General features: G+C 40.4%; 1 protein-coding gene across 1 annotated transcript in view; it reads left to right on the top strand.

Annotated features, from left to right (window-relative positions):
* Nucleotides 1-18,656, top strand: part of MICU1 (mitochondrial calcium uptake 1) — a 190,604-nt gene that overhangs the window by 117,373 nt on the left and 54,575 nt on the right. The window contains exon 8 of the mRNA XM_069980528.1: nucleotides 10,356-10,553. Within this exon, the coding sequence (XP_069836629.1) occupies nucleotides 10,356-10,553 (198 nt within the window). The remainder of the gene's footprint in view (nucleotides 1-10,355; nucleotides 10,554-18,656) is intronic.

An 18,656-nucleotide genomic window follows, 5' to 3' on the forward strand; every position in this document is an offset into this window, starting at 1 on the left:
GCCGTGTAATAGGACCTTATAATACTACAACAGAAGGCATCCTGGTGTATTTTATGTAGGTTTTCAGGTCCCACTCACCACCTGAATACTCCATGTCTGGACCTTGCAATGTGCAGGATGGAATCAAGGAAGTTGCTCCAGTATGTTCTGAAGCCCAAGCTGTGGTATAGGAGCCTGTGGCAGCCACCATCTTGGTGCAGGAAGTGCCAGGTGCCGAGCTGGTTTGGCTGCTGAAAAAGTGCAGAATGGAGCTGAAATCAGCCTCAGAAGCGGCAAATTGTTCTCTCTTTTATCACTCGTCCTGCAGACATCAACCAAGTTTTTAGAGACTATTATGCTGATCACTATTATGCTGATTCAACCGGATGGGGGTCCGATCCCCACCTTTTTAGACTCCCTCCCTCTGTGGAAACTTTCAGATGAACAGTCCACCTCACTAGACGCCCCCATCACATTGGAGGAGGTGGTCTCGGCCGTCGCATCCCTTCCCTCCGGGAAAACTCCTGGGTTGGATGGGCTTGTGAATGATTGGTATAAGGGTCAGGCCGAGCAAGTGAGTCCGCTCCTGCTGTCGATTTTCACTGAGGCATTGGAATTGGGGGTCCTGCCTGCCAGTATGAGGGAAGCCCTTATAGTTGTACTCCCTAAGCCCGGAAAGGATCCCCTACTTGCAGACTCCTACCGTCCCATCTCCCTTCTTAACTCTGATATTAAGGTCTTGGCCAAAATACTAACCACCAGACTCCGCAGTGTCATTCCCACTCTAATCCACCCGGACCAAACAGGCTTTATGCCTGGGAAGGCCACGGACATTAACGTCAAACGTCTTTTCCTAAACATAGATGCCAGTAGGTTGGGTCTCCAGACTGGGTTTGTCCTCTCCCTGGATACTCGCAAAGCATTTGACTCGGTGGAGTGGCCTTATCTTTGGGACGTCCTCCGTAGACATAATGTAGGCCCTAGATTCTTGTCCTATGTGCAATTGTTGTACTCCGACCCGATGGCGTGGGTTAAAACGAACCTTGATGTATCCACTCCGTTCCCGCTTAGACGAGGTACCAGGCAGGGCTGCCCCTTATCCCCCTTCCTGTTCGCGCTCGCCATAGAACCCCTGGCTGTAGCGATCAGGCAACTGGATTCCATTAAAGGCATCCAACGCGGCTCTCTGGTCGAAAAGGTCTCCTTGTATGCGGATGACGTCCTTGTTTACCTGGCGGATGATGGTCCGTCCCTTACCTCCCTACTAACCATCCTAACTCAGTTCGGGTCCTGCTCTGGGTTGTGTGTGAACTGGGATAAATCACTTCTGTTTCCCCTCCCCAATGCTGTACCAAAGCCTCAACACCACCCAGTCCCCATTCTTGTTGTCCAACAATTTAAATACCTTGGAGTTCTTGTCTCCCCTGCAGTCTCCAACTATAAAACGCTTAACTTAGATCCTCTGTTGTCCCGTACTGAAACTAAACTGAAGGCGTGGGGTTCCCTTCCCTTGTCGTTACTGGGGCGGATTAATATAGTTAAAATGATATACCTTCCAAAATTTACGTACCTCTTGCATAACTGTCCCACCCCCCCTCCCCCGTTCTTACTTTAAACAATTAGATAGCATACTGAGGGCCTTCTACTGGCAGGGACAGTCTCCACGGTTTAGCCTCTCTACATTACAGGCCCCCAAGGATTACGGAGGACTTGCTGCTCCCAACTTCTGAGCGTACTATCTGGCTTCACAACTGGTCTACGCCCACTGGTGGCTCGATATAGACTACAGCAATGCGGCCACTTCTTTATACAGGGCCCTTGCCGGTTCATATGAGGGGCTGGCGAATACTCTGTACAGATACAAAGGGGTGGGTGATGCTCCACTGCTTCCGGTGAGGGCTGTGGCGGTTGCTTGGATTCAGGCGCAGAGAATATTTCGTAGCTCCACTCCATACTTGTCTCCTAGGACGCCTCTGTGGTTGAATCCTCACTTGCCGCGCTTTTTTAAACACCCAGCAATGGGCTACTGGACCTCTAGGGGACTTAAATATGTGGGTCAGCTCTTTCCTGGTTCTTCGGGCCTCGTCTCCTCTAGTGAATTGCAGAGCTCACTTAATTGAACCCCCAATTGATCCATTCCGCTTCCTTCAGCTGAGCCAGTTGGTGCGGGCTGAGTTTGGGTCGCGAGATGTTACCCTCACAACCCCGAGCCTTGAGACCCTGTTGCGCAATGAAGATCTGGAGAAACCCCTAACAAATATATATGCCCTTATTCAAACAATGAGTCACAAGCCTTATGAGACTGCATACACCAAGTGGCTCGGAGACATCCCCGAGCTCTCAGAGGATGATTGGGAGGATGTTACTGACTACTTTTTCTCTTCAGTGGTGAGTGCACGAGATATTCTAATTCAATTCCGCTTTCTCCACCGAGTCTACTTTACTCCAGCACGGTTAAAACTCCTAGGTATAGCGACTGGTGATACATGTTTCCGTTGTCAGGGTGATGTAGGAACATTTCTACACTCAGTATTTTCATGTCCTAGAGTACTGCCTTTCTGGTCCTCAGTGCTGCTGTTTCTGCATCAGCACTTTGATTTTCCACGGATTTTATCGCCCCAGGTGTGTTTACTGGGAGTCATAGATACTGTTATCTTTGGCACGTACAAGAGACTGTTTTTCCGTATTCTCCTTTTTTGCGCCAGGAAGGTAGTGATCATGGCATGGAAATCTCCAGACACCCCTTCTATAGGGCAATGGAAGACACTGGTTAACTCATACATCCCCCTATATAGAATACTCTACCAGAAGAGAAACTGCCCTAAAAAATTTGATAAGGTTTGGTTGCACTGGTTGGCCCTTCCTGAAACGGCCTCTCCAATACAGTCTTAGGAGCGCGGGCGGTGCCGGGCTGGGGGTGGGGGGTGGTAGTGTCGCAGGGAGTGTAAGGTGTGTGAATGTTCGGTGTCTGTTATGTGTAGTATGTTCTTGAGAGGTTGGCCTTTGGCATTGGGTCTATATGGAGGGGGCTTTCTCTCATCTTGAGAGTGTTTACCTTTGTCAGGGGCTCAGCCCTGGATATTCAGTTCATATTTTGTAACCCCTGAATTCGAGACTCTACATGCTGTTACATGGTGCACAGGGGGCCTTGCTCCCTAACTTTGCTGTGCGGAACTCGATGCCGTGAAGGCTGGTCATGTGTTAATAGTGCTTTGTTGTTTTGTTCCTTGGTGTTGATTTTTTTTTTCTTCTAACTATGCAGTAATTGTTGGTTGTGAAAAAATGTATAAATAAAACCTTTTAAAAAAAAAAATTGTTCTCTCTTTCATGAGGGCAATCTGGTTCTGTGTAATTTGGGCGCAGGGAAGAGGTTGAATATAAATCTAAGCCAGGAAGCGTCATCACTCATCCGTTAGCAAGGCACGCCCCCCCCCCCCCCTTAAGGGTGCTATAGTAGAATAAACCCTATGTACTCAAGAATGACTTTCACATTGCTAACTGTTTTCCCATATTGGAACCAGGATGGCTTAGCATTATATCATGTAGTATGTTTCCATTTTAGAACCGCTGTGTCCATGAAATTGTACTTACACTGTCTGCATAAGGTATTTTTAGCTTTCTTATTTAAACACTCCGCTGCAGAGAATGTGATTTATCTAAGCCAGCTCTGCAGTTTGTAATATCACAATGACTCAAAAGTTCTTAAGCATTATTTTAGAAATAAGCCGATCCTGAACAATTTTTTCTTTGTGGCAGGATACATCATGGTTTTGGATTAGGCTACAAACATTAGTGAATATAAGTGCCATGAAGGAGTATACATGCAACAATGTTTAGGTAGAGGGTATGTATCAAAGTAAGAACCACATGAACTCCCAGATTTCCCAGCAGAGCACTGCAATCAACATCACACTTCCTCTGCTGCCCTATGTGAGGCACCCACCAAGCCATTGGGGATTGGTAAATTTATATTCGGGGGTTAGCACACAGCACTAGCCCACAAGTTTAGTTTCCACATGTTCATAGCCATGAATCAGGTCAGCAGACATAATGAAAGGTAAAGAAACTGGAGCTGCAGATCTCAGCAGGCAGGTGCTGAGGAGATATAAGGGACAGAACCTTTAATGCCGCTGATCACCACTTGTTAAAATCATAATTTTCATTACTACCTGCAGTGTCATAGAGGCGGAGATAAGTCACAGCACAACTTCCATCACCCTGCCCTTCCTGTTCTGACTGATCTGACGTACAGATTAAAAAAAACATGACTGCATTTTTCCAAAAACAGCACCACTCTTTTCCTTATAGTGGGGTATTGCAGTTCAGTTCTATTGAAGTGAATGGAGCCAAGTTGTAATACCACACGCAACCTAATATCAGGTGTGGAATTTTTTTTGGAAGGAATCTACTGTTGTTTTAAATCCTGGAGAACCCCTTCAATCTGTCTATCTCTGACTATGATATAAAGGCAGTATAGATACTAAGCTTTTAACCATTAAGCAGCTGGTTGTTTTTTCATGTTAGGATTGTACACACATGTAAAAATCCATACATAAGGTGGTAGATAACTTTCATACTGGACTCTACCTAATATCTCTCTCCTCTATCTCTTTATCGGGCAGCAGGATGATTGTGCTCTAGCTGATGGGCCTAGCAGGTAGCGCGTCTGCTAGCTACAGCAGTGTTCAGAGGTGTAATTAGGGGCTCAGGGAAAATGTTACAATATATTTAGGGTTTTAGTCCACAGGCAGCATTTGCACACCTCTGGGTATTAAATCAGAGCTGTAAACATATGTAGTTCCAGGGGCGTAACTACCACTGTAGCAGCCATATCGGCTGCTATGAGTCCCATTGAATCCCAAATGTGCCTCCCGGGATCTGCAAATGGTCCTTTAACTGAAAGCACTCCTGACTAGACTTGACTGCTTAGTGGTCAGTCGTGACTGGGGCCCAATGAAAAGTTTGCTTTTGGGCCCAGCCATTTCTAGCTACGCCCCTGTGTGTTTCTTTCATGGACCAACTTTGAGAGGTGTTTGCACTGCATAACACCCCACAAGATCTGCCATTTGACCATTTTTGGATTTAGTCAGATCCTTGCAGTTGCTCATTTCTCTAACATATCAGTTTCAATAAGTTTTCAAGAACTAAAGCTGGTAATATTGTGGCTGATCAGTGTCTACAGAACAGTAAAAGCTTTATCTAGTATTGGAAAAGAAATGTATATTTTAAATGTCTGAGTATGAATTATAGCAAATTATGCGAAGAATGCTACAGGGGATTCACAGTATCACTAAGACCAGATTAAATCAACGTGTGTAGTTTCATCTGAGAACAGAAGCCATGGCACCATTTATTTACAATAACAAGATGATATACAGTATATTAGTTTTTATTATAGATGTAAAAAGCAAAGTGATATGTTGTGTATGTCAATAACAGGATTAGGTAGAGACATCTACTCCAGGCCATTCTATAGATCACCCCACATGTTATATGAGCTTTGATATACATTCAGTACTCTGGCTTTTCATTTTTTTTCTAGTCTTTTGAGCAGCATACCCAATAGAGCTGGCTTTTTTGATAACAGGGTCTGCCATACCAGTATAAAAGTAGAGAATAGCAAGTTTCTGCATTGCTGAATTAAACATCAAAATACAGAAATGGTGTTTTATTCTCCTAGATGTCTTGCCAGTAACACATGTCGGCAAAATCACTTCATGGTCTCTTCAAAAATTGGCATCTCTGCATATGTTTGAAATATTTAGCTTTTTTTAAGTTTTCACTTTTTAAAATTTTCATTGTAATTAACTTTCCTTTATAATTAGCTGCATACAGAGCCCTAGTTCTCCTTTCTACGAATGTTACTATAAAGTCTGTTACTGCTCTTACTGACCTTGCATGGCTGGAAATAAAAGTGCCTACCAGAATCATAAGCCGCTTCTTGGTAATGCCATAATGCCATGCCAGCATCCAATTATTGGCATGCTTCCCATGTTAAATGATGGCTACTGTTGCCATATTTTGTATTAGATTAGGGATAAATGGGTCCGGTGAAAGAACAACGCATGACGGCAGGATCTTTTGCAAAGTTACTGTATTTTATATTCAGTAACAAATTATTGCAGTGGTGTTGTCATCAACCATACAAAATGCTTCTAGGGGCACCTTTATACATAGTTACATAGTCAATACGGATGAAAAAAGACACATGTCCATCAAGTTCAACCAAGGAGGGGATATGGATACAGGGAAGGGGGAGGGGTGATAGGTTCTATACATATGCATTTATATTATTTTGCTCTAAGAACTTGTCTAGCCCTGTTTTGAAGCACTCTACTGTTTTTGCTGTGACCAGATCCTGTAGTAGACTGTTCCACAGATTTACAGTTCTCATGGTAAAGAAGGCTTGTCGCCTCCTGGAGATTGAACCTTTTTTTTTCTCCAGGTGGAGGCAGTGCCCTCTTGTCCTTTGAGGGGGTTTTACCTGGAACATCTTTTCCCCCTATTTCTTGTAGGGGCCATTTATATATTTAAATAGATTAATCATATCTTCCCTTAAACTTCTCTTCTCCAGACTAAACAAATTTAATTCTTTAATTTTAATTCTCCTCATAACTAAGATGCTCCATTCCCCTTATTAGTTTAGTTGCCCATCTTTGTACCCTCTCCAGCTCTAGAACGTCCTTTTTATGAATCGGGTTCCAAAACTGGACAGCATACTCTAGATGAGGCCGCACCAAAGCTTTATAAAGCGGTAATATTATATCCCTGTCCCGTGAGTCCAGGCCTTTTTTAATGCATGACAATATCCTGCCGGCTTTAGAAGCCGCTGACTGACATTGTGTGCTGTTCTGTAGTCTATTATCTACAAGTACACCCAGATCCTTCTCCATCAGCGACTCTCCCAGAGTAACTCCCCCCAGGACATATGATGCATGTGGGTTATTAGTACCCAGGTGCATAACGTTACATTTATCCACATTGAACCTCATTTGCCAAGTGGACGCCCAAACACTCAGTGTGTCTAAGTCATCCTGTAACATCTGCACATCCTCCATAGACTGTACTGTACTACAAAGCTTGGTGTCATCTGCAAAGATAGAAACATTGCTGTTAATTCCATTCTCAATATCATTAATAAACAAGTTAAACAGAAGAGGGCCCAGTACTGACCCTTGGGGTACACCACTTATTACCGGGGACCATTCGGAGTAGGAATCATTGACCACCACTCTCTGGGTACGATTATCAAGCCAGTTTTCAATCCAGTTACACATTAAACTTTCCAAACCGATAGACTTTAACTTACCCATCAGACGTCCATGAGGGACTGTGTCAAACGCTTTAGCAAAATCCAGGTACACGATATCCACAGCTGCGCCCTCATCCAGGCTTCTACTCACCTCTTCGTAGAAACATATTAGGTTGGTTGACAGCTTCTGTCCTTAGTAAAACCATGCTGGTTATCACTTATAATACTATTAGCCACTACATATTCCTGGATGTAGTCCCTTATAAGCCCCTCAAATAGTTTCCCCACAATGGACGTTAAGCTTACGGGTCTATAGTTACCTGGGGAAGTTCGAGAGCCCTTTTTGAAAATCGGCATTACATTTGCCTTACGCCAGTCCCTCGGCACAATACCAGTAAGCAAAGAATCACTGAATATTTCATGCAAGGGTAGAGAAATTACAGAACTGCGTTCCCTAAGATAATAGAGAGAAATGTATAGGTCCTCAAGTTAGAAATGCACAATTTTAAAGTTTAAAACATTTATTATGAGTATAACAAGAAGCACAAAGAAGGTCCTCTAGTTAAATTGTGTTACTGTATATGAAATAAAATTTATGTTGAATATTTAAAAGTAGCAAACATATATAAAACTTTCACAATAGTGGTGTACATAGATATAATATAAATCAATTCATAAAAAAAAAATATATAATTCTGTTCAAAGAAAGAAAAAATATAAAAATGTCTAGGTAAAAATAAAATCTTCACACGGCTCTGTTGGAATGTGATCCTGCATTCCAACAGATCACATTCCAACAGAGCCGTGTGAAGCTATTACCGGCTCCACCGTACAACTAAACTATAGCATGACACTATAGACTCGAACAGCAACAGTTTATAACTCTGCTTCTAAATCATCAACAGTATAACTCTGTTTCAAATCTAAGTTATTAGCAATTGAAATTATGGCTGGTAATTAAAATGAACATTGTCCTAATACCGGAACTCTAGATCGTTTTTGTGCCACAAGACTGGAACTACGATCTTGACACAATTAATACTGTGTCCCAAACATCTGATACAGTTATATTAATTTCCTTTATTGATTTTATGATTTTTTTTTTTTACCTAGACATTTTTATATTTTTGTATTTTTTCTTTCTTTGAACAGAATTATATTTCTCTTTTTTATGAATTGATTTATATTATATCTATGTACACCACTATTGTGAAAGTTTTGTATATGCTTCTTGTTATACTCATAATAAATGTTTTAAACTTTAAAATTGTGCATTTCTAACTTGAGGACCTATACATTTCTCTCTATTATCTACTCGCTATTTCCTTGGGGTATAGGAACTTTCTAGACTTACCTCGTTAGATCTGTTAATCAAGCAGTTGAACTCACACTCCTTCCTTTTTTCCATGAGTTCCCTAAGAACTCTGGGGTGTAATCCATCAGGCCCTGGAGCTTTGGTTACATTGAGTTTATTTAATTTATCTTATCTTACATACTGTAAGTTTTGCAGTGAAATCCACTGTAAGGCTATGTTCACACTACGTGAACACCCGGCCGTTCCGTGACCCCGGCCCAGCCCGGGTCATCTCGGACGGTACTTAAAGTGACACTGTCACCCCCTTTTTGCATTCTGACATCTCTACACAGGTGTAAAGGGTAAATTTAGCGTTTTTCATACCTTATTTCATATCATACGTCATGGTGCATGTTCAAGTAAAAAGTGTCCTTTTATCAACTGCAGATTGTATCAAGTCGGCGTGGCCTCGCGGCATTAGCGCCACTCAGCCCCGTCCACAATGGCACCGTTGGCCCCTCCCCCTTGACGCCCATTGGTTTGCCGACATAAAGGGGATGGGGTCTAGACCTTTCGGCCAGCCTGTTCCAATGGACGATGAGGGGGCGGGACCAACTGTGTCATTGTGGGCGGGGCTAAGTGGCGCTAATGTCACGAGACTCCGTCTACTTAACAATCTGCAGTTGATAAAAGATGACTTTTTACTTGAACAAGCACCATGACGTATGATATAAAATAAGCTGTGAAAAACGCTAAATTTATCCTTTACACCTGTGTAGAGATGTCAGAATGCAAAAACTAGGTGACAGTGTCCCTTTAAGTACCGGCCAGGTGATCTTTCAGCGCATGCCCGCATCAGAGCTTCCCATAGCCCACAGTGAAGCAAGCGGCCGGAGCCGCTCGCTTCACTGTGTGAACGGACAGGTCTTTTTGCGGCCGGAATTCACTGAATTCCGGCCGCAGAAAACTGACGTGTCAGTTTTTTCAGTCGCCGCATGGGATCCAGGCCGGAGCGCATACGATGTGTGTACGCTCCGGCCGGGATCTCATTGAAAATAAGGCTATGTTCCACCCCTCAAAACTACGGCCGTAGTTCTGCGGCGAGAACTACGGCCGTAGTTTTACGTAGTGTGAAGTTATGTTTCTGCATAGATTTTAATAGTAATCAGTATTGCAGCAGATTTCACTGAGAGACTGTTCGGTACTTTTAAAGGGGTTTCCCCATCTCATGTGAAGAAGGCAAGACTGCTAAATGAGGGTGAGATAGAGGTGCATTCTCATCGCATATAGGACATGATTTCTTTGTTTCAGTAATGGTCTGAACGAGGTCTAGTGGTCGTCAATTCAGTCATATATTGGGGTAATGTTGTTGGAACTGTTTAGTACTGTATTTATTGTTAATGCACGTAGCACTTTATTTTATATATGCTAGGACATTGGAGTCGTATTACCTATCACTATACATGTAGTCCCATTGTGCTTCAGTTATGGGTGATATTTTTGTATTATGAAATTGTCCCCTTAACACTGTTTTTAAATGTCTTTTGTGTACATGTTGATCTTATGGGATATTTGGGCGTTATAAACTAATAAAGAATTGATTTATTTTTGGACATGAATTTTTGGTATTTATTTAAGGTTACATAAAGGGTTTTTGTTTGTGGTGTAGTGCTAAATGAATATATTTGCAAAAACGTATAATTTGGTGAGCCTGATAAGTTTACCTAAATGATCTGAGATGGGAATACCCTTTTATTATGTAGTACCATGACTTGTGTTCAGTTAATACTGTACAACATAAATAACCCAATTGTATATCTTTGTTATCAGGTCCAAAGTATCATTCGATCCCAGACCAGTATGGGTATGCGACATCGAGATCGATCCACTACGGGCAACACACTGAAAACGGGATTCAGCTCAGCGCTTACCACCTATTTTTTTGGGGCAGATTTGAAAGGGAAACTAACTATTAAGAATTTCTTAGAGTTTCAGCGTAAGCTGCAGCATGATGTACTTAAACTTGAGGTAAGTCTATTTAAAACTTTATGAAGCAATGCCACTTAAAAAATAATAATTATAATAAAAAAAAAAAAAAAAAATTATATATATATATATATATATATATATATATATATATATATATATATAAATTTTTGTTCTTTCGGAATGTAATACACACACACACATATATACACATATATATATATATATATATATATATATATATATATATATATATATATATATATATATATATATATATATATTATATATTTTGAAATGTTGTACAGAATACGTAATCACTAGCATCATTCTTTCACCAAAGGCCCCTGTAATCTAATTTCTCCTTGTCAAACACAAACTGAATTTCATAGGATACATGTTGGCCTGTCAGAATACTGAATGTTACGCGTAAGGTAAAGACTTCCCTTGGGAAGAATATTCCGACCTCATGCTGTGATGCTACTGCAGATTTGTGCTATTCACAGCCAGTTTTATCTGAAGGACAGCATGCACATGCTTATTGGAAAACCTAGGAGAACACATTTTTACTAGAAAGAGAATAAAATGCACATTTTATATATTTAAATTTATGTGACATGTATTCATATGTTAATTTCTGTAAAAGTAAGAAAAGGGCAACCAGAGAGGGACAAGGGCAAAGCTGTGTGGTAGATAAAAGTTCCCCAATTTTATCAGAAGCACAGAAAAACGTACCGCCTAAGCATACTGCAGCATTAGCTATTCACTTCAATATATTTTTGAGTTTCAGAGCTATACTGTTAAGGTAAGTACAGGAGACACAGAAACTCTAGAAATTTGGTGCTTACAGGTTCTTTTGCACACAGTACTGGAGCTTCTCCATTGCTGTAAGGTAAAGTGTTTTTCAATGACATAATTCTTCAACTGTCAAGTAAGTGAAAATCTATTGGTAAATAAAGTTTTTAACTACCTTTCTGTGGCCTTTCATGTTTTTCTTCTACTTCTGATGCGAATTGTCTGTTTTAAATGCCCCACTCCCTGTTTAGTGTACATCCTCTAAGGCATGTCCTGTTCCTGCTGTATGCTCTAACTGGGAGTTCAGCCAACTGTATTTCCCTCCTGCTATGTAGGACACTCCTGTGGATGTAATTGGCAGGGTTCTACTTGAGGTAAGATAGAGAGAGGTTTTTGCTGAATTCCCAGCCAGAGTGTACAGGAGGAAAATGAGCCTGTTACAATATATACATCAGACAGGAAGTGGTGCAGTAAAGACAGTGTAGACAGTTAGCATTAAATGCAAAAAAAGAAACCATGGCAGACCACACAAAAATGAGTTTTATTGTTTTAGGTTTAATTGTAGGAAAACCCCTTTTAAAGGGGTTTTCCCTTCTCTATATGTTACATTATACCATTGGATCACTTAAAACATACGTTTTCAGTTGAATTAAGTGCTTCTTTGTCTAAATATGTGTAGGTATACACATTTTATCATACTCCATATAGATTTTTGATGTCCACTGAGACTGTCCTCCTCATGTGTTGAGGTGCTGATGGTCACACATGCTCCATAGTTCAGCCCAATCAGCTGGATCCTCATGTACATGGTAATGGGCTGATTCCTGGCATTGCACAAGACTGTTGATAAGAGTGCATGCACCAGGTGCAGTTTCTTATGACTAGCATTTAGCACATTGGGTAAATGCTCTAATAAAAAATAAAAACATAATTTTGTGACTGCAATATATAGACACTCATCGTTAATAAATATAATTGAAAACCTGTTCTGTTTTATGTGATCTAAGAAAGAAATGTAATACAGTACTTAGTTGTGGAACAAGCCTTTAAATTTTCCTCCATTTTATGTAATGCTGTAAAAATGTGTATGCAATCTGAAAATTAAAATACGTTCTAATACACATGCTGCATGAATACTGTCATGGTCCCCTGCTGGTGACCTGCAGTTTGCCATCACCTGTCAAGCATTGACAGCCATAGGGATATTGCTCGTCCGGGATGGTTAGTCACATGCAGTGACACCTAAGCCGAGGACCATAGAGGAATTTATAAAGTTAAGTCTATATGAACTTTTTGTAGACTTTTTTTTTTCCAGCAGCAATAAAGGTATTCTCAGATTTCTTAGAATATCAAAAAGAAACCTTTTGTGAAGGTAGCCTGTGACAAGGCCAAGAAGAAGAGAGGCCTGTTATCTTTGTGTGCAGGTTAACTGGTAACCTGCGGCTTATCCCTCTCTTGTATTATATGCTGGCATATGATATCTACTATTAGCGTCAGCCCATTGTGAAAGACCAAATTATAAGGGGTCATTCCTCTATTAAGCGAAATGGCTCAATTTAATTTTCCTTTTTTTTTTTTTTTTTTAAATACCCTCAAACTAGGAAACCATTCCTGCTGGTTGGGTATTAAACTGAATTTTAGGATCTATTTTTAAACCCACTGTAGGCACATTCTTTTTTTCTGGACATCCAGGAGTGTTCAAAATGAAGCAACTCTCATTTCTATGTCTGTACTTTAACAGCTTGAAGGCATTGAAGAATGTTCTTAGCTATATCAGGTGATTTTATAGGCATCTTAAAATTGTACTAAAATCAAAAACTTTTACAGACATCTATATACACTAAAGCATAAAAAGTTTTAGGCAGGTGTGGAAAAAATGCTGCAAAATAAGAATGCTTTTAAAAATCAAAGTGTTAATAGTTTATTTTTACTTAATGCAAAATGCAAAGTCAATGAACAGAAGAGAAATCGAAATCTAATCTATATTTGGTGTGACTGTCCGCATAAGTTTCTCTAGATACATGCGCCACAGTTTTTGAAGGAAATCAGCAGGGAAGTTTTAAACCTCTTTGAGAACTAACCCCAGATCTTCAGTGGATGTAGATTATGGGGTAGAGTGGCCAAATTCTGGCATAGAGGGGGTCAGATGCGAATAAATGTATTTTCACACACTTGTATGAATACATTTTCGCATTGTGCCCCTTTATGCCCTTTGTGCTAAAGGGATGGAGAGGGGGCGGAAAAGGGGGGGAGGGCGGTCTCTGGGTCTGCTCAAGTTATACTTTTTCAGGCTGAAAAATGTAAAGGAAACCTATGCCAGGGCTGAGCTGGCATAGGTTTCACTACATGGGCACACTGGTGCGCACAGGATTTATGTAGAAGCATTTTGTCTCTATATAAGTCGGTGGAGCATCTGCAAGAAAGGGACATTTTTAAGCCCAGCACAAAAAATGCCAAACTTAGGGGGAATTTTATCAAACTGGTGTAAAGTAGACCTAGCTCAGTTGCCCCTAGCAACCAATTTCCACTTTTAATTCCTCACAGAAATTAAAATAAAAGATGGAATCTGATTGGTTGCTAGGGACAACTGAGCCAACTCTTTACACCAGTTTTATAAATCTCCCCCTTAGTGTCCCCCATAGTGTTAAGATCAGTGATCTATTGCCATATCATTTCCATGACTCTTTGTTCTTCATTGCACAGAAGATAGTTCTTAATGGTGCGTTCACACCTACAGGATCTGCAGCTGATTTTCTGCAGCAGATTTCATTTAAATAACTAAACACAGCATTAAATCTGCTGCAGATCTGCTGCAGATCCTGTAGGTGTGAACGCACCCTAAAGGGATATTCTAGATAAGAAAAAGAAAAGAAAATCTAATTCAATCCACATGCAAATTACAGAACTAAACGTAATAGTCATCTTGTATATATTATGTACTGTTTTCCTGCAGTGAACCAGCACTCGCCCCCCTAAGCTGAGGAAATTCCCTAGCGGCTTGTCCACTCTGTCTCAGGAGCTCCCTGCTCCCCTTCCTTTCAGAGACTAAGAACATATGATCTCTGTCTTCTCTCTAGGCCTGGTTTGCTGTTTTATGTGTTCGCTAACCAAGCCTATGGGAGACGTCACCTTTCTCACGTGATAGTGACAGGGAAGGCTGTTGCTTCTCTGAATCCAAGCATTAATGGCTACTTCTGTTTTCAGTTGCTTAGAGGGTCAGAGGGCTAGTGACTCTCCTTAAGGAGAGCCCGTCATAAAGACGTGTGGAGACTTACAGACCATTGCTGCTCCACTGAGAATTCTAGGAAGAAAGGATATTCAAAATAGCTCTCACGCCTCTTGAGCAAATTCAAGTCAAGTTGTGCTCTGTCAAGGAGCCTTAGAACATTGACTGGGAATTTTATGCTAAGCCAAACAATCTCTCCAAAAGGAAACATTTGCCATCTGCATACAGCTGTTTCAGGGTTTTTGCCCCTCATCAGTGCAGAGCAGGGTGTTGGCTGGCTAGTGAGAGGTCTGTCGATGTGGGTCAAAGGGCTAGTGACTCTCTTGAAGGAGAAGCTGTCGTAAAGACATGTGCAGATGGTAAATCTTTCCTTTTGGAGACATTGTTTGGCTTGGCATAAAATCCCCAGTCAATGTTCTAAGGCTCCTTGACTGAGCGAGACTTGACTTGAAGGGACATCTCTTTGCTCAAGAGGTGTGAGCGCTATTTTGCATATCCTTTTTTCCCAGTTGCTCAGTAAACACATTGTTTACTGTGCATAACTGAAGTGTACAGAGGCAGCAGTGGGCATATATTAGAGGAGGGGGACGGGTACTCTGCAGGATGATGTGAGGCACTGTCCCTGCCAGGAAATAAGGTTGCAGGCTGCACGCCACCACAGAGGACTGGCTATGCAGAAATAATATAGATATTATGATTGGAGCAGTGGAAAACAGTGGGACCAGTCTCAAATGCATGGTGTGGAATAGGTGAGCGGACCTATATGTGATATATGAATTTTTTTTTTTTTTTTTTTTAGCTGAATCGTCAGATAGCCCCTTTTATGACATTGGCTGGATGTTTGGATCTGCAGAATAAAAATGTGAAGTCAATGGGAGGCATTTTTTCTTTGCAGTATTTTTTCCATACCAGTCTAAAACATTTGCGCAGTACTGTACAAGGCATCAATACGCCACTAGATTCGTGCAGAAAGCAACTTAAAATGCAAATCCTGTTAGATGTATTCTAAGTCTGGATACCTTTTGTTAATAATATCATTATTTAGATGTAACTTGAGTTAACTGATATTTACGGCTAACCATAGCTATTTGTATATCTAAGGCCACTTTCATGTGACAACACTTCAGTCAGCACTTTGCATTAGTGTTTGAGAAGCAAACCCAAGAGTGCGTCTGAAACAATAAAGTAATGAGGCTATCTTGTTGGACACACACCATACATGCCTTCCTGGGTTCTTCCTCTTGTCCTTACCCGTTTTCCTCCGCTTACTACTTTGTTTTTTTATTTGTCCCCTGTCCTTTCCCAATTGTCCATAATTACTATACAATTATCTAAGCTTAAGATATTGCTTTGCCTTCTATTGCAATTCTTTCTCTCTGTGGGGAATCAGTGTATCTGTACATTGTTAGCCATCCGTCCTTTGGTAATAAGCGCACCCGGGTATTGTTAAGCTTGCTTTATAGCGCTCATTAATGTTTGTGACCTCCTGGATATTTGCTGCTGTTGCTGTTTGATCTTAATGCATATTTAAATGAAGAATTTATAATGAAGTCAAACAATCACTTAACGTAGTACATTATTCATCCAAACTCTATTAAATAGAAAGGTAAATGAGATAGAAACTGCAACTGCACCAGTTTTATAAATCCAAAAACACTCTATTCTATTGAGACCATGTAAATGGAGAAATACCAGGCGCTTAGAATAAAAGTGCCAAGTATTTTATCCTATAGGATGTCTTTAGCTTAAACTTTTATTGTTAGCTTTGCAGTCTTCAATGTCTTCCAAATAACCATTACTGTTTTGATCCTACAATATCTGTGATGTAATAACTGCACAGCCCAGAGAACAATAAGAAAATGTCGGTTTAAAGCAGTAAACTCTAGTACAGAGTATATCTTGGAGTCTGGGTTGTAAGATGCAGTGGCCTGGTATATACCGTAATTCACAACGCATATTTGTACATAAACTCTTTAATTGCTCATTAAAATGCAAAAACTACCAGAGGCGTAAATTTCTGTAACTGCCTCCCATCATCGGACTACTGCAGTGTAGTGGTTAGCACAAAATGCAATCTATAGGTGTTTTATAGGGAACCTTTCACATAGAAGATGCAGCCCAGTCTGCGGACATTAAGTTACATATCCAGGAGGTGCGGAGCAGAGAGATATTTTTGGGAAAAGTTTCAGAATACATTTTTATTTATTCCTGTAACTCTCTGCTCATCTGGTGACTTCTTGACACGCAGGAGATGCCTGCTCAGCCAAATACCAGTGATTGGTTGAGCAGGCAATTCCTGTGTGTCATCACCTATAAGTGGTGATCAGTAAGGAATCATGCGGGTGACTACTGCTCACATGAGTTGTCCAAATAACAGAATTTTTTTTTTAAGGGTTAGAAATTTAAAAAAAAAATACTCGGGAATACTCAATCATTCCTGTTGGAACATAATCGCCACTGCAGCCAATGATTGGTTAAGTAGGCATTTCCTGCCATCACCATTTGTAAGCAACACCTTTTGTATATTTAGGCGCCTTACAGATGATAACCTAAAATGAAATCAACTACATCATAATCCCCTTTCTTCCACTGTGTTTATCCAACATACTAAGATGGATGACAATAGCTACCCTATGAATGCATTAGGTGGGAGATTGCACATCTTGACAGACAAGGTTAAAATTATAAATTATGTTAGAAAAGACAGTCTTAGCAATCAGCGGACAATTTAACATCCCAGCTCAGAAAGCTGCTTTATATCCTTAGTGTAGTTAGCAGCTGCTGTTCCTGTCTTTAGAGGATTTACTGTTGCCATTAAAGATCATTTGCAGAATTCAAAAAAAAAAAAAATAGCTTCACAAATGTTTGACTTGTAAAGCCTGTTTATTTTCATTGGGGGTTCGGAGAAAAATGACACCCTGCACTTTCTAGAACATCTCGGTTTATGTATCTTATTGTTTAGTCACTGATATATGATTCTCTCTCTCTCTCTCTACACATATACCAGAATACACACATCCATTTGTATGTACAGTATGCTGTCAATTTAATTTAAGTGTTATAGGAAGATTGGAGAATGTGAAAGATTAATATAAACTCCCTTTAGGGCATGACCATACATTCAGGTGGATAAAAGGATTGAGAACAATTTGGGTAAGGCTGGGTTAGCACTACATTTTTGCAATCCGTTTTTTTCATCTGTTTTTTTGCGTAGAACGGATGAAAAAAGGATGCATTTGCGTGCATCCGTTTTGATCCGTTTTTCCATTGACTTCCATTATTAAAACAAAACAGATCAACGGATCCGTTTTTTTTTAACAGACACAAAAATGAGGTAGACTACACTTTTGTGTACGTTAAAAAAACGGATCAAAACGGATGCAAGCAAATGCATAAGTTTTTTTCATCTGTTTTTTGAACATAAAGAGGATTAAAAAAAATGTAGTGTATTACCCTTAAGAATCCTACATAGTACAGAACTAGCTGTAATTCCCAATCCCACATTAGGATGCACAATGAGTAAAGGTGTAAAACTGCAAATGTTAGCCCAGATCTGGAAGAGCAGCTGCTTTATTGTGTTACAGATTAGACAAATTCAGGCAGACACAGATGGTAATCAGATTTACGCTAATAATATAGCCAAAGTGACATGTACTAACTGTTTAATTTAGATTTGGGCATGCCACAATGGTACAGACAGTCAGAGTAGCCAGTTACTCGATTGTAATAAGAAAAAGTATGTATTCCTTTACCAGTAACTACTGTGTTTCTCTTATCTAAAACAGTCAATACACCCATTGTCTAAGCTGCAATATTTCTAGCCAGTCATTTTAATTCAGCAACATTACCCGTATGCTACTGGGCATCACATGTAGGTATACTTTGGCATAGTTTGCTACACTCTGCTTTGCCAATGACTATCAAGTAGCTACAGCCTCATGACACTCAGCATTAACATAAAAAGCTCATGGAATATTTAGAGACCCCATAAACTCATTGATCTGTGGCTTACAATATAGTCTTAACAGATTAAATGTCCACTGATAGGTGGGGGATAAAAGCTTATTTATAGTCTATTTATTGCTGTGTCTAGGAAAATGACTTGTTAGTGTTATAAACATGTT

Source organism: Dendropsophus ebraccatus, chromosome 8, assembly GCF_027789765.1.
Source record: "Dendropsophus ebraccatus isolate aDenEbr1 chromosome 8, aDenEbr1.pat, whole genome shotgun sequence".
Classification (NCBI taxonomy): domain Eukaryota; kingdom Metazoa; phylum Chordata; class Amphibia; order Anura; family Hylidae; genus Dendropsophus; species Dendropsophus ebraccatus.